The following is a 15,949-nucleotide window of genomic DNA, read 5'->3' on the forward strand; positions in this document are numbered from 1 at the left end:
GCTGAATTTGTGGTCTCACAAAAATCCGCTGTTCTGCAGCCACCGCTGCTGACACCCAGCCAAACAGGGTCTGGAGTGGACCTCTAGCAAACTCTAACAGACCTGCACAGCTGAGGGTCCTGTCTGGTAGAAGGAAAACTAACAAACAGAAAGGACATCCACATCAAAAACCATCAAAGACCAAAAGTAGACAAAACCACAAAGATGGGGAAAAAACAGAGCAGAAAAACTGGAAACTCTAAAAAGCAGAGCACCTCTCCTCCTCCAAAGGAACACAGTTCCTCACCAGCAACAGAACAAAGCTGGACGGAGGATGACTTTGACAAGTTGAGAGAAGAAGGCTTCAGATGATCAAACTACTCCGAGCTATGGGAGGAAATTCAAAACAATAGCAAAGAAGTTAAAAACTTTGAAAAAAAATTAGATGAATGGATAACTAGAATAACCAATGGAGAGAAGGGCTTAAAGGAGCTGATGGAGCTGAAAGCCAAGTATTGAGAACTATGCAAAGATTGCAGAAGCCTCGGTAGCCGATGTGATCAACTGGAAGAAAGGGTATCAGTGATGGAAGATGAAATGAATGAAATGAAGCGAGAAGGGAAGTTTAGAGAAAAAAGAATAAAAAGAAATGAATAAAGCTTCCAAGAAATTTGGGACTATGTGAAAAGACCAAACATACGTTTGATTGGTGTACCTGAAAATGACGGGGAGAATGGAACCAAGTTGGAAAACACTCTGCAAGATATTATCCAGGAGAACTCCCCCAATCTAGCAAGGCAGGCCAACATTCAGATTCAGGAAATACAGAGAGTGCCACAAAGATACTCCTCGAGAAGAGCAACTCCAAGACACATAATTGTCAGATTCACCAAAGTTGAAATGAAGGAAAAAATGTTAAGGGCAGCCAGAGAGAAAGGTCGGGTTACCCACAAAGAGAAGCCCATCAGACTAACAGCTGATCTCTCGGCAGAAACTCTACAAGCCAGAAGAGAGTGGGGGCCGATATTCAACATTCTTAAAGAATTTTCAACCCAGAATTTCATATCCAGCCAAACTAAGCTTCATAAGTGAAGGAGAAATGAAATACTTTACAGACAAGCAAATGCTGAGTGATTTTGTCACCACCAGGCCTGCCCTAAAAGAGCTCCTGAAGGAAGCACTAAACATGGAAAGGAACAACCAGTACCAGCCACTGCAAAAACATGACAAATTGTAAAGACCATCGAGACTAGGAAGAAACTGCATCAACTAACGAGCAAAATAACCAACTAACATCATAATGACAGGATCACATTCACACATAACAATATTAACATTAAATGTAAATGGGCTAAATGCTCCAATTAAAAGACACAGACTGGCAAACTGGATAAGGAGTCAAGATCCATCAGTGTGTTGTATTCAGGAAACCCATCTCACATGCAGAGACACACACAGATTCAAAATAAAGGGATGGAAGAAGATCTATCAAGCAAATGGAAAACAAAAAAAGGCAGGGGTTGCAATCCTAGCCTCTGATAAAACAGACTTTAAACCAACAAAGATCAAAAGAGACAAAGAAGGACATTACATAATGGTAAAGGGATCAATTCAACAAGAAGAGCTAACTATCCTAAATATATATGCACCCAGTACAGGAGCACCCAGATTCATAAAGCAAGTCTTGAGTGACCTACAAAGGGACTTAAACTCCCACACAATAATAATGGGAGATTTTAACACCCCACTGTCAACATTAGACAGATCAACGAGACAGAAAGTTAACAAGGATATCCAGGAATTGAACTCAGCTCTGCACAAAGTGGACCTAATAGACATCTACAGAACTCTCCACCCCAAATCAACAGAATATACATTCTTTTCAGCACCACACCACACCTATTCCAAAATTGACCACATATTTGGAAGTAAAGCTCTCCTCAGCAAATGTAAAAGAACAGAAATTATAACAAACTGTCTCTCAGACCACAGTGCAATCAAACTAGAACTCAGGATTAAGAAACTCACTCAAAACCACTCAACTACATGGAAACTGAACAACCTGCTCCTGAATGACTATTGGGTACATAATGAAATGAAGGCAGAAATAAAGATGTTCTTTGAAACCAACGAGAACAAAGACACAACATACCAGAATCTCTGGGACACATTCAAAGCAGTGTGTAGAGGGAAATTTATAGTACTAAATGCCCACAAGAGAAAGTAGGAAAGATCCAAAATTGACACCGTTAACATCATAATTAAAAGAACTAGAAAAGCAAGAGCAAACACATTCAAAAGCTAGAAGAAGGCTAGAAATAACTAAAATCTGAGCAGAACTGAAGGAAATAGAGACACAAAAAAACCCATCAAAAAAGTAATGAATCCAGGAGCTGGTTTTTTGAAAAGATCAACAAAATTGATAAACCACTAGCAAGACTAATAAAAAGGAAAAGAGAGAAGAATCAAATAGATGCAATAAAAAATGAAAAAGGGTATATCACCACCGATCCCACAGAAATACAATCTACCGAGAATACTACAAACACCTCTATGCAAATAAACTAGAAAATCTAGAAGAAATGGATAAATTCCTCAACAAATACACCCTCCCAAGACTAAACCCAGAAGAAGCTGAATCTCTGAACAGACCAACAACAGGCTCTGAAGTTGTGGCAATAATCAATAGCTTACCAACCAAAAAGAGTCCAGGACCAGATGGATTCACAGCCGAATTCTCCCAGAGGTACAAGGAGGAACTGGTACCATTCCTTCTGAAACTATTCCAATCGATAGAAAAAGAGGGAATCCTCCCTAACACATTTTATGAGGCCAGCATCGTCCTGATACCAAAGCCTGGCAGAGACATAACAAAAAAAGAGAATTTCAGACCAATATCCTTGCTGAACATTGATGCAAAAATCCTCAATAAAATACTGGCAAACCGAATCCAGCAGCACATCAAAAAGCTTATCCACCATGATCAAGTGGGCTTCATCCCTGGGATGCGAGGCTGGTTCAACATACACAAATCAATAAATGTAATCCAGCATATAAACAGAACCAAAGACAAGAACCACATGATTATCTCAAGAGATGCAGAAAAGGTATTTGACAAAATTCAACAGCGCTTCATGCTAAAAACTCTCAATAAATTAGTATGACGTATCTCAAAATAATAAGAGCTCAAATTGTCCCTGTTTGCAGATGACATGACTGTATATCTAGAAAACCCCATCATCTCAGCCCAAAATCTCCTTAAGCTGATTAGCAACTTCAGCAAAGTCTCAGGATACAAAATCAATGTACAAAAATCACAAGCATTCTTGTACACCAATCACAGACAAACAGAGAGCCAAATCATGAGTGAACTCCCATTCACAATTGCTTCAAGGAGAATAAAATACCTAGGAATCCAACTTACAAGGGATGTGAAGGACCTCTTCAAGGAGAACTACAAGCCACTGCTCAATGAAATAAAAGACGATACAAACAAATGGAAGAACATTCCATGCTCATGGGTTGGAAGAATCAATATCGTGAAAATGGCCATACTGCCCAAGGTAATTTACAGATTCAATGCCATCCCCATCAAGCTACCAAAGACTTTCTTCACAGAATTGGAAAAAGCTACTTTAAAGTTCATATGGAACCAAAAAAGAACCCACATCGCCAAGTCAATCCTAAGCCAAAAGAACAAAGCTGGAGGCATCACGCTACCTGACTTCAAACTATACTACAAGGCTACAGTAACCAAAACAGCATGGTACTGGTACCACAACAAGAGACATAGATCAATGGAACAGAACAGAGCCCTCAGAAATGATGCCGCATATCTACAACTATCTGATCTTTGACAAACCTGACAAAAACAAGAAATGGGGAAAGGATTCCCTATTTAATAAATGGTGCTGGGAAAACTGGCTAGCCATATGTAGAAAGCTGAAACTGGATCCCTTCCTTACACCTTATACAAAACTTAATTCAAGATGGATTAAAGACTTAAATGTTAGACCTAAAACCATTAAAATCCTACAAGAAAACCTAGGGAATACCATTCAGGACATAGGCGTGGGCAAGGACTTCATGTCTAAAACACCAAAAGCAATGGCAAAAAAAGCCAAAATTGACAAACGGGATCTAATTAAACAAAAGAGCTTCTGCACAGCAAAAGAAACTGCCATCAGAGTGAACAGGCAACCTACAGAATGGGAGAAAATTTTTGCAACCTACTCATCTGACAAAGGGCTAATATCCAGAATCTACAATGAACTCAAGCAAATTTACAAGAAAAAGCAAACGACCCCATCAAAAAGTGGGCAAAGGACATGAACAGACACTTCTCAAAAGAAGACATTTATGCAGCCAAAAAACACATGAAAAAATGCTCATCATCACTGGCCATCAGAGAAATGCAAATCAAAACCACAGTGAGATACCATCTCACACCAGTTAGAATGGCCATCATTAAAAAGTCAGGAAACAATAGGTGCTGGAGAGGATGTGGAGAAATAGGAACACTTTTACACTGTTGGGGGGACTGTAAACTAGTTCAACCATTGTGGAAGTCAGTGTGGCAATTCCTCAGGGATCTAGAACTAGAAATACCATTTGACCCAGCCATCCCATTACTGGGTATATACCCAAAGGACTATAAATCATGCTGCTATAAAGACACATGCACACGTATATTTGTTGCGGCACTATTCGCAATAGCAAAGAGTTGGAACCAACCCAAATGTCCAACAACGATAGACTGGATTAAGAAAATGTGGCACATATACACCATGGAATACTATGCAGCCATAAAAAATGATGAGTTCATGTCCTTTGTAGGGACATGGATGAAACTGGAAAACATCATTCTCAGTAAACTATCGCAAGGACAAAAAACCAAACACCACATGTTCTCACTCATAGGTGGGAATTGAACTATGAGAACTCATGGACACAAGAAGGGGAACATCACACTCCGGGGACTGTTGTGCGGTGGGCAGAGGCGGGTGGGACAGCATTAGGAGATATACCTAACGCTAAATGACGAGTTAATGAGTGCAGCAAAACAACATGTCACATGAATACATATGTAACAAACCTGCACATTGTGCACATGTACCCAAAACCTAAAGTATAATAATAAAAAAAGAAATAAGGATAGTAATACAGGAAACCCATGTTTGAAAGGGATTTTCAACACATGAAATGTTTTTATACCCTATCCATTTAACTCTCACAAGGATCCCTAACGTAGACATTATACTGGTCATCTGTGCATTGTAGTTGAGGACAATGAGAGAGCTCTCGGAGCTGAAGCGCTCTGTGCAGTCATATAAGTAGTAAGAGACGACATGAGAGCTTGAAATTCTATGCTTTCTCCCACCATGTATTTTAGCAAAAATACTTTCCTACAGAAAATTGGATTTACTCATTAAGGGTTAACATTTGAATTTACATAAGTCAACAGCTCTCCTAAGTATGAGCACTACTTCCCTCACCTACATTCTTTTGCCAACAGTGTAATGAAATGTACTCAAATTCATAAAATTGAATTTCTTTAAAATATTTATTCTTAGTCCCCATTGGCATTGTTTACAATGAGAATGTCTTATTAAAATTTTGTTTTATCTGCAAAAGAGAATTGTTGACTTATGCAAATTTAAAATCACTACCTAAAACATAAAAGACATTAAATCAACATGACACTTTTAAGGACCTGGTATGCCTAAACTTCCTGGGTTAATATCACCTTGGAAAGAGTCACTTCCTCAAATTTTCTACGTGAATGACTTATCCCTCAGAAGTAAAGAGATCTATTCTGCCTAGAGAACTTTTGCAAATCTTTTTGTAATCAAGCCCCCTAAAAAACAGCCTCTAATTTTTGATTTGCAAAAGAATTACACAGCATAAGAAAAAAAAGTCTGACAAAATCAAGTTCTAAGATGAGACAGCTGCAATAAACAGTCAAGACCAAGAGTTACTCAAAAGGTGTTTTCCTTTTGCATTATAACCCTAGCCAGCCCACTCCTTGTGCCCTTCTCATTCTTAGAGTAAAAACTAACTTCCAGTACATCCTGAAGAATAACATGAAACTTCAAGATCTAACAGTTCCTAACCCCACAACACTTGAGAGGAATTCTGCTAGCTCCTTCTCTGACACCTTCTCTCCATTCTCCTTCCTAACTGATCCTGGTTTTATTCCAGAACTCACTTCTCCATCATGTAGCCCAAGTGAGGTAGGGAAGTTAAAGCATCTCCTGCTCTTGGATAGCCCTTCATAAGTCTACAACAGTGATTCTCAAAGTCTCTGGACCAAAGCTTCAGCATTACTAGAGACTTAGACATGTAATTCTTGCCCCAGCCCCAGATCTACTAAATGAGAAACTCTAGGGGTGGGCCCAGTGATCAGTGTTTAAATAAGCCCTTAAGGTGATTCTGTTGTGCACTAAAGTTTAAGAACCAGAGATCAAAGCCAGTGACCCCAGCCCTGGTTGCACATCAGAATCACTGGATGCCCCAGCCCCAGGCCCAAAGATTCTGATTTAATTGCTCTGGGATGGGGTCTGGGAAAGTGGATTTATTAAAAAAAGTTCCCCAGGTGATTCTAGTGTACAGCCAGATTTGGGAAACACTGATCAAAGCCAATCAAGTTAATCTAGTCTAAAATACTGAATTTTAGTGTCCGTGAAGTGGATGCCCTCCAATATCCATAAGGCCAACTGATGACCAGAAGTGTCATTACTGTTACTGCAGCCACTGCTAGTAGCACAAGAGAAGTGCAGGCTGATGAACTGGTCTATGCCACTAAATGCTGTTTATTTCCTCAAGAGCAATGAGTCTTTGACAGCTCAGGAATGATGAATTTGTAAGGGGTGGGGGACACAAAGCCCAGCAGCTATTTAGCAGTGGTATGTTTTGGATGGAAAAGGACGAAAATAATTTGGAAAATAATTTGTGGTATGCCAGGACTTGAACTGAAGCAATCTTAATCACTGTCCATGAAGGCTGTGACCAAGCAGGGTAAAACACAAGGGAAGACAACTTCACTGGGAAAGGTGGAGGAGGAAAGGAAGACCCCACAAAGAATGGTGAAGTTCCATTCATCTCCTCCCACTAGGGAAATGACTCTGACTCTTATGTATACAGAATGGCAATATCTGTATGATTGCCTGTAACATCTAAAAGGTCATATATTTTTGGAGTCAAAATTTGTTTGGACCTAAATACTATGTCATTTATAATTCATATCAACTTTCCTTCCTCAACTATAGGAAAAATTTCCTCTCATTTATCAGGAGAAACAAGCCATGAAGACAAAATACATGAGCCAGCTTCAGCTAGAGATGACCCAGCTCCTTGAATCTCTCTCTAGTTTCTGAAGGGAAATTCTTTTGTTCCATGAGGCCCAACTAGGGTGGGAGCTAGAACTACAGATGGGTTTGCTGAGACCTGATACTAAAGGAGAATTTAGTGGCAGAGGCTCAGAAAATATATTTCCCAGTTAGCCACAATCCAACTTAATAATTCTGTATTTTATCTATACATGTGTTTCCACATTGTAAGATGTAATTGATAGTGTGTGATTGTTTAAGCAACATTTTGTCTTTTTTAGTGGTTCATAAAATAACAGTGGCTCTTACAACTAACAGCATCTTAGATTTGATGAAATATGTTAATTAAATCAAACATTTCTGACTCCCATTATGAATCAAGCTTCCGATTAGACTGGAAACAAAGGAATGGATGATGAAATAGAATTTCCATGCCTGAGAAGCTAGACAAAAAGAAAACAAGCACATGTATAATCAGAGCTAAATATTTTGTGGTGGACAGAGTATGTGTTTTGATGGCTGGAGCACACTGTGGTTGTCTATTGGGTAGAATTGTGTGGTGTATGTGTGTGAGTGAGGGAGGAGGGATATGAAAGGGAGAAGGGATAAGAGATGAGGCTGGAAAGGTAGTCCGAGAACAGACTATTAATGACTCTAACACTAACCTAAGGAATTTAGGATTTATCCTTTAGGTCAGAGGTTCTCAAACATTTTGGTCTCATGACCCCTTCATACTCTTAAAATTTATTGAGGACTCCCCAAAGAGCTTTTCAAAATATAGGTTATATCTATTGGTATTTACTATATTAAAAGTTAAAGCTGTAAAACAAAAAATATTAACTCATAACAAACTCATTACTCTTAACAAATAGCATTTTTAATGAAAAAGCATTTTCTAACACAAAAAATTAGAAGGATGGCATTGTTTTATATTTTTGTAAATCTCTTTAGTGTCTGGCTTATGAAAGACAGCTGGTTCTCTTATCAGCTTCTGCATTCAATCTGTTGAGATATGTTATTTTGGTTGAAGTATAGTATATGGAAAAAAATCTGGCTTTATAAATATGTATAGTTGGAAAAAGAAGTGCCTCACAGACTTCTTGTAAAGGCCTCAGGGGTCCCCAGGGATTATTGGATCACCATATGAGAACTGCTGCTTTTGGTAATGCAAAGCCATGGAAAGATTATCAGATGACAAGCAGCTAATTTGGCAGCAATGTGAAGATGAATTAGAAGGAGAAGAGCTGAGAATAGGACAATAAACAGAGGACTATTAAAATGGTCCAGGAAAGAACATAGGAAGCTGTTCTCTAAAGCTGAGACAATGGGGATGCAGAGACATGAATGGATTCATGTGTTGATTTCAACAGGAGCTAGTATTGCTAGTATCCAATGCATCCAGGGTAGGGTGGGAGGCAAGTCAAGGATGGCTTCATGTATTTGGAGTTGCAAAATCTGGTTGGATGGTGATGATACAAAGTTGTAGATACAGCGTAAGAAGATCATTTCTGGTGTTAGCTGGACAAAAAAAAAAAGAAAAAAAAGAAAAAGAAAAAAAAAAAAGGAAGAAGAAACGAGCCAGCAAGGGAAATATGCAGATTCCTGACCCATGACTCTGAGAGATACAGACAAATGTGCAGACCCTAGGAAGCTTACCTCTTTAAACTACTGTACTCAGTGCTGTTTCAAACAATACCAAATCACTTCAAAATGCAAATATCTCTGACAGCTAAGGAGGGAGGAGCTCCTTAACTCTCCTTAACTGGTAAACACATCTTGGTATTACTTAGTTTAGTCAAATTGCTTTCCATCTTTATGGAATACATGAGAACTTCAGATCACAGACCACAGGAGGACATCTGAGATGAGAAGGTAGCATACTTGGGGCTTTGGGTCTAATATGGGGCAAAAATAAGCATGGAAGAAGAAAAAGGGAGGGGAAATGTCAGTCTCTTGAAGAAGATATAATTATGTGGATCCTTCTAGTTTAAGAAGTAACTGGAAGAAAGAATAGTCACTGGGTAGCTGGTAGGCAAGAAGGAATGGTTAGAGTTGAAAAGGCACCAAAGAAAGTTCTCTCACTTTAAAGTATTTTCAAAGATTCCACTCAGTTCCAGAGGTCACATGAAAAGCAGATCATCCCATCAGAAAATAGGTTTCAAGTGGAAATGAACTCCCAAGCAGCTTCTCATTAGTCCCAGAAAAATCTACAGACAGGTAATATGGATTTGTGTGTGTGTGTGTGTGTGTGTATATACACACATATAATTCAAATCTGAGACTGAGACATGATCTTCATGCCCCAGGTAAAGATGGCAGAAAAGGGGGTGTATTTTCCTTCTAAATTCTATAGGGTAGGGATCCAAATCCACACCAGTAGTTCTTTTTTCTCCTTCTTCCCCTCCTTTTCCTAAGATAGGGACCTACAGACAGTTCTCTGAGTTGAGCAAAAAATTACTTTGTGTGATTTGACACAGACCAGTAGATGCAAAGGGTGCATGAATGAGCGAGCAGGGTGTACTAGAGTAACAATACAGAGCATGATTTAAGAAATTCAAATGTCTGGGTGTATAGCAAACACTGAAGTTACAAAACATAATCACTGCTTAATTCTAAGTATTTAAACCATTCTGATTTGAATAGATATTGTTATGTAAAAACATCATATTCTCATAAAATAATAATTGCCTTAGTCTTCTTAACAAAGTAGCACAACAATTTTCCAGTACACAGTACCCAAGTAAACACCACATCTGCTAAATCAAGACTCAGATTCAGACCCTCCTCAGCAGTGGCCTGGTCTTAAGGGATTGTGATGACGCTCTTTACCTTCCATTATTAAAAACTTCTTCAAAAAATTGTGATGTGGCTTGGCAAAAGCAGTCTTGATCATGTCAATTCCTTTCTCTGTAGAATAGGGTCAATAATAATGCCCCACTTGCCTTATAAGGTTGTTGTGAGGACCAAATTATGGGAAAATGCTTTGCGAACCAGAAGGTTCCACACAAATGTTAGTTACAGCAGAGCTCCTGGTTAGATTGTCCTTATGTTTTCCAGGCAAGAAGGCCAGTAAGAAAGCTGGCATTTATGTAGAACTTCTATATGGCATGTCATCTCATTCAATACCACCTCAGGTAGTGAGTGATCACATCCCACTTTACATCTAGGGCTCACTGAGGCTTAAGTAACTTACCTAAGGTAAGCCACCTAGAAAGTGGTAAAACTAGAATTTGAACCTGTCTGCTGTCTCAAAAACCCAAGTATTCTTAGCACTAGCTTTAACATCTAATTGATTATTTAGGTCTCAGAAAGAAAACTGAATGACAGTATCTGGTTTTTATATAACCATAAAGGCTCTCATCACCACCCTCATACTCAAGCTTTCAGCTGTTTCAAGATATCACGTAAAATATGTTAAACCTTCTGAGAGGGCTAAAGCCACTGGGATGAAACACTCAGTACCACACTGTGGAGTAGAGCTCAGGAAATAAAAACAAAGGCAGAGATAGTCAGGTGTAACAAAAGTAAACAATTAAAACCTCAATAGCATTGCCTGCCGAAGACCGCATCCCTTAGCTCCAACTGGGCACATACAAGCCTCAATGACTATTGATTATGATTCAGTGATCTAAAGAACATCTTTTTATTTTGGTCTTACTGTCTTAGTCTGTTTAGTGTTGCTATAAAGAAATACCTGAGGCTGTGTAATTCATAAAGAAAAGAGGTTTATTTGGCTCACAGTTCTGCAGGCTAAACAAGAAGGACGGCACTAGCATCTACATCTGATAAAGGCCTCAAGCTGCTTCCACTGGTGGTGGAAGGTAAAGGGGAGCCAATATGTGCAGAGATCACATGGTGAGGGAGTGGATGCAAGGTAGAGGGAGGTGCCAGATTCTTTTAAACAACCAGTTCTTGGGGCATCTCTCAAGGTAACAAAAGAGCTAGAACTTGCTCACTTCCCTTCTCCAGACAGGGCACTAATCTATTAATGAGAGATCCACCTCCATGACCCAAACACCTCTCATTTAGCCCCACCTCCAAAACGGGATAAAATTTCAACATTAGACTTGGAGGGATCAGATATCCAAACCCCAGCACTCACCTAACATCACTCGCAAGATGCAAACTTTACTGCTTGTGGGCTAGAACTGTCCCTATCTTAGCTATAAGGGCAGCAGAGGGACCACACTGCTGATTTTTCCCGTGTGTGGTAGGGCACCATGGCAGAATGAAGAAAAGGGCACATATGCAGGGGTCAGAGAGACATGGCTGTGAACTGAACTCACTGGGCACCCTGGGCCAGTCCTTGCTTATCCATCAGTAATGCTTCTTCATCTTGAAGCATTTGCCTCTGGAATAATTGAGGAGACTTAGGTAAACTGTCAGCAAATCCTTGTGAACACAGTAGGCACTCAGGAGGGTATAGCTTCTATACTAGTAATGACTTATGAACTGGCTAATGTCCACTAGTAATTGTTTTTGTTTTTTTAAACAAATAGATATTCTCTGTAGTAGACTAAAGATAACTGTTATAAACTGCTGCTCCTCTTTTCTTTGAGAAGTGAAGCCTAATTCCTCTTCCCCTGAGTTACTGTTGGTCTTACTTCCTCAGATAGTGCAATGTGGCATGAGTATTATTCTGGGACTTTCAAGATTAATGCATAATAAGTCTTCTAAGCTTTGCCCAAGCCTCATACTGGTAGCTGCCATATAAGAATTCTGACCAATCTGAAGCCACCATGCTGTGGGGGAGCCCAAACTTTCCATGTGAGAAGACCTCAGGGAGCCCTCGGCCATTAGAGTCATTCCAGCCTAGGTCCCAAATACTCTGCAGTGGAGACAGTAGGTTCTGCTAAGCCCTGTTCAAATTACAGATTCATGAGTGAAATAAATAACTGTTATTGCTTTAAGCCACAAGGTTTTAGACTAGTTTGTTATGTAATAATGAAAAACCAGAATACTCAATCATGATTTTTTATCCAAATTAAAAATATATTTTTATATACTTTAATCATAGTTATATAAAATATATGAGTTATATAAAATAACATATTGTGTGTGTTGATGCTAGTTCTCAAGTCTATTTTAGACACAGACTAAATGTCTTAAAAACATTTTGTTTGTGGACAATATTAACATACACATAAGTTAATAACAGGCTGACCAGTGACATATAGGAGCTATTGTGTGTATATGCATGTCAGTAATCAAGGTGGTTTAGTGAGGGCCACTACCTACCTCCTAACCAGCAGGAAACTACATATTCTGGACTGTTTGCATTTCCCAGCAAGCTTTGCAAACAGCAAGGTGTTAAAACACAGTTGTTTTCTGTAGCTAGCCAGATGATGTTTGAACCCCCTTCAGCATTCAGAGTTGCGCAATATAGGAGGATGGACCTCGTCATAGGATAAGTCTTATCTCTCTGGACTTCAGGATAATTTACTGATGCCTTTCAAATAACATATGACCCGAAAATATTATGCAAACTTTGGGGCATACAATCGGCATAGGTGAACTCAACAAACATTTTGCTGTTCCAAAATCTACTCTGTTGTTCTTTATTTCCTGTTTTTCTGGCTACAAAGCCTTCCTCCCCTTCTCTGAGGGGTATGTGTGCATGTGTGTATGTAAAATCCTATTTATCCTTCATATGTCTCCTCTCCCATCAAGGCAGAGTTAATCATTCCTTGATGACATTGCTCCTTTAATCTTTAAAGCCTATTCTTTAACAAACAAGCTTATCATTTTTTAAAAAGCAACAAACTGACAGTCCCATAGAACACATGGAAAAGGAACATGAGAAAGTCCCTATAACACTTGGCGACTTTCCACCAGCCTGAAACAGGCTAACGTGATATGTATTTTAGGGATTAGAATTCAGCAGAAGAAATGAGTCAATTAAAACACCCGGCCAGAGTGCTGTCTGTAGATAAAGTGCTTTGCACCGGGGGTACAACATAAGCTGAATTACTAAATTCTAAGGGCTGACTGACTGGTGATTTGCGTCTCAATATCTTTTCATTTTATTCTCTCAACAAAAGTTAACAAGGAGCCACTCAGCCTAGGAAAGATAGGTACTTCATTTACCTTAGCAAGAACAAGACAAACAATGAACTCACAATTTTCCAACTCACTGGCTTTGGTTTGACCTGGAGCAGGTAATGCCTATTGTCTTAAGTGGGTTAACTGGAACATCAAACCCACCAATTGGTTTTGGTTTTTACATTCATTCAGTAGCAATTCTAATCCCAAAGAAAGTACAATTGCTACATGGCAATTGGTGCTTTGTGGCACCATACCCAAAACACATCAGTGATGTGCAGAAAGAAAGTCATAATTGAACACTCTATTCCACCACAAAACCAAGAAGTCACACTTTCACCACCTGTTATTTGAGAACCATGTATAACTATGCATAACATTTTAAGCCAAAGGCTGTATGGCAACAGGTTCTATGCGTTAAAATACAGAAAATACAACCTACCATTTCCTCTTCATGAGGAATCTACAGCAGGTCATCCTGGAAGAACACTAAACCAAAGGCAATAATGTTTTTGGACACTCATTCCCAAATTAACTATGCTTAACACATCAATTTGGAATTATTATAATGGAGTTTAAATTATAACTGATGTCCAAGTTGTAACTATAACTGATGTTACAACTTCCCTTTGGAATTTAGGAAAAAATGACCAGCATTAACATTAAAACAGAGATCTTAGAATGACTTAATGCTTGACACTTCATCTAGATGAAGCGGAGTGAAACTTTACTGTCCTCTTTCACCGATCCAACCCTGGTCTCCATCCAAAAAGTAAGTTGTGGGCACCCAGCATATAATAACATTAGTATATTTTAGGGAAGAAGAAATACAGTGTCAACTTACTTAACAGTTGGCAATAGAGGGCCTGTAAACTTCTCTTCATGGTATCATCTGGTCCTGCTTATCCTCCAGTTTATTCATGATTCTGTCTAGGAAATTGGGAGAAGAAAATTGTTACATCTGAGGAACATAATTTAAAAATCAGAAATAACTCCACTCAATAGGATCTTGGTTGTAATGCCTAACTTACCCAATTTCGAAGAGAAAAAATCTCGGGATAAATACACCACAGTTTAATTTACAATGATGTATATTATAAAATTACCAACGAATCAACTGGTCAAACCCTGAAACTATACACCCCACTGAAGGAAGCTCATAGGGGTAGCTAGTGAGAATCTGGGTTCAGAATTGAAGACTTTTTATGAATCTCTCATGAATCTCTGTAATCATAGGAGAAACAAAAAATTTCTTTTCTCATCGCATTTCTGCTAAGGTGCTCACAAAACAAGCAAACACCCAAAGAAAACAAACAAAAAACAAGCCAGAAAGCTTCGCCACACTTGAAACTGTATTATTTTATATAAGTTTTCTATTATTTTCTGATTACAAGGATACTTCTGGCATGGACTATTTAGAAAAAGTAAACAGAAAATACAGATAAAAATAAACAAGAAAATATATATTATCCATAACCCCACAAATAAGAGGTGATTACTGCTCACATTTTAGAGTGTATCTTTTTAGCCTTTTGAATGTGCACTTCTATTGGTCTGTTTCATTTTATATTTAATTTTTAATTTAATTTTTCTCCTTAGCAGCAGAAATAGCTTTGTGTTATTACTAATACTTTACAATTTTATTTTACATGGCAAATTGTGTTTCTTTAAGATAAATTCCTAGAAATGCAAACACATTATGGAAGGACATAAATTAAGGCTTTTTGAAATAAATATATCACCAAATTGCTCCTCACCAATACTAGTATATTAGAATAACCATTAGACTACACTCTACCCAAGGAAGAAATTAACAATTTCATCTCTGCCGAGAGGCAAATATTTGGTCTCAATGTTTTAATTTGCATTTTATGTTTATTGGTCATTTGTATATAAAATTTTTAAAATTTACATTCTTTAACAATTCTCTACTAGCATGCCAGGTTTTTTGTTTTCTCATGACATCCCAAGTGGAACTATCTTTACTTATTTTTTACTGAGATATAACTCATATATAAAATTCAGCCTTTAAAGGTATACAATTCAGTGATTGGGAATATATTCAAAAGTTGTCCAACCATCACCACTACCTAATTCCAGAATGTTTTCATCACTCAAAAATGAAATCACCATGTTTACTCTAAGTCACTCCCCAATTTCCCCTCCTTTGGCAACCATTAATCTATTGTCTCTATGGATTTGGCTATTCTGGACATTTTATATAAACAGAATCATATGTGTCTGGCTCTTCCACTCAGCATAATGTTTTTATTTTATTTTATTTTTTGAGATGGAGTCTCACTCTGTCACCAGGCTGGAGTGCAGTGGCGCGATCTCAGCTCACTGCAACCCCCACCTCTTGGGTTCAAGCAATTCTCGTGCCTCAGCCTCCTGAGAAGCTGGGATTATAGGCATGCACCACCACATCCAGCTAATTTTTCTATTCTTAGTAGAGACAGGGTTTCACCATGTTGGCCAGGATGGTCTTGATCTCCTGACCTCATGATCTGCCCATCTCAGCCTCCCAAAGTGCTGGGATTACAGGTGTGAGCCATCATGCCTGGCCTCAGCATAATGTTTTTAAGGCTCATCAATGTTAT

General features: G+C 38.6%; 1 protein-coding gene across 4 annotated transcripts in view; it reads right to left on the bottom strand.

The window, feature by feature from the left end:
• Positions 1-15,949, bottom strand: part of TMEM108 (transmembrane protein 108) — a 370,555-nt gene that overhangs the window by 160,956 nt on the left and 193,650 nt on the right. For 3 of the 4 annotated variants that reach the window (XM_030816816.1, XM_030816818.1, XM_012508338.2), the window contains one exon: positions 14,194-14,279. In XM_030816816.1, coding sequence (XP_030672676.1) covers positions 14,194-14,233 — 40 coding nt within the window. In that variant the 5' untranslated portion in view covers positions 14,234-14,279. The remainder of the gene's footprint in view (positions 1-14,193; positions 14,280-15,949) is intronic. The other variant, XM_030816817.1, reaches the window with a different exon arrangement.

Source organism: Nomascus leucogenys, chromosome 8 (assembly GCF_006542625.1).
Source record: "Nomascus leucogenys isolate Asia chromosome 8, Asia_NLE_v1, whole genome shotgun sequence".
NCBI classification, from domain to species: domain Eukaryota; kingdom Metazoa; phylum Chordata; class Mammalia; order Primates; family Hylobatidae; genus Nomascus; species Nomascus leucogenys.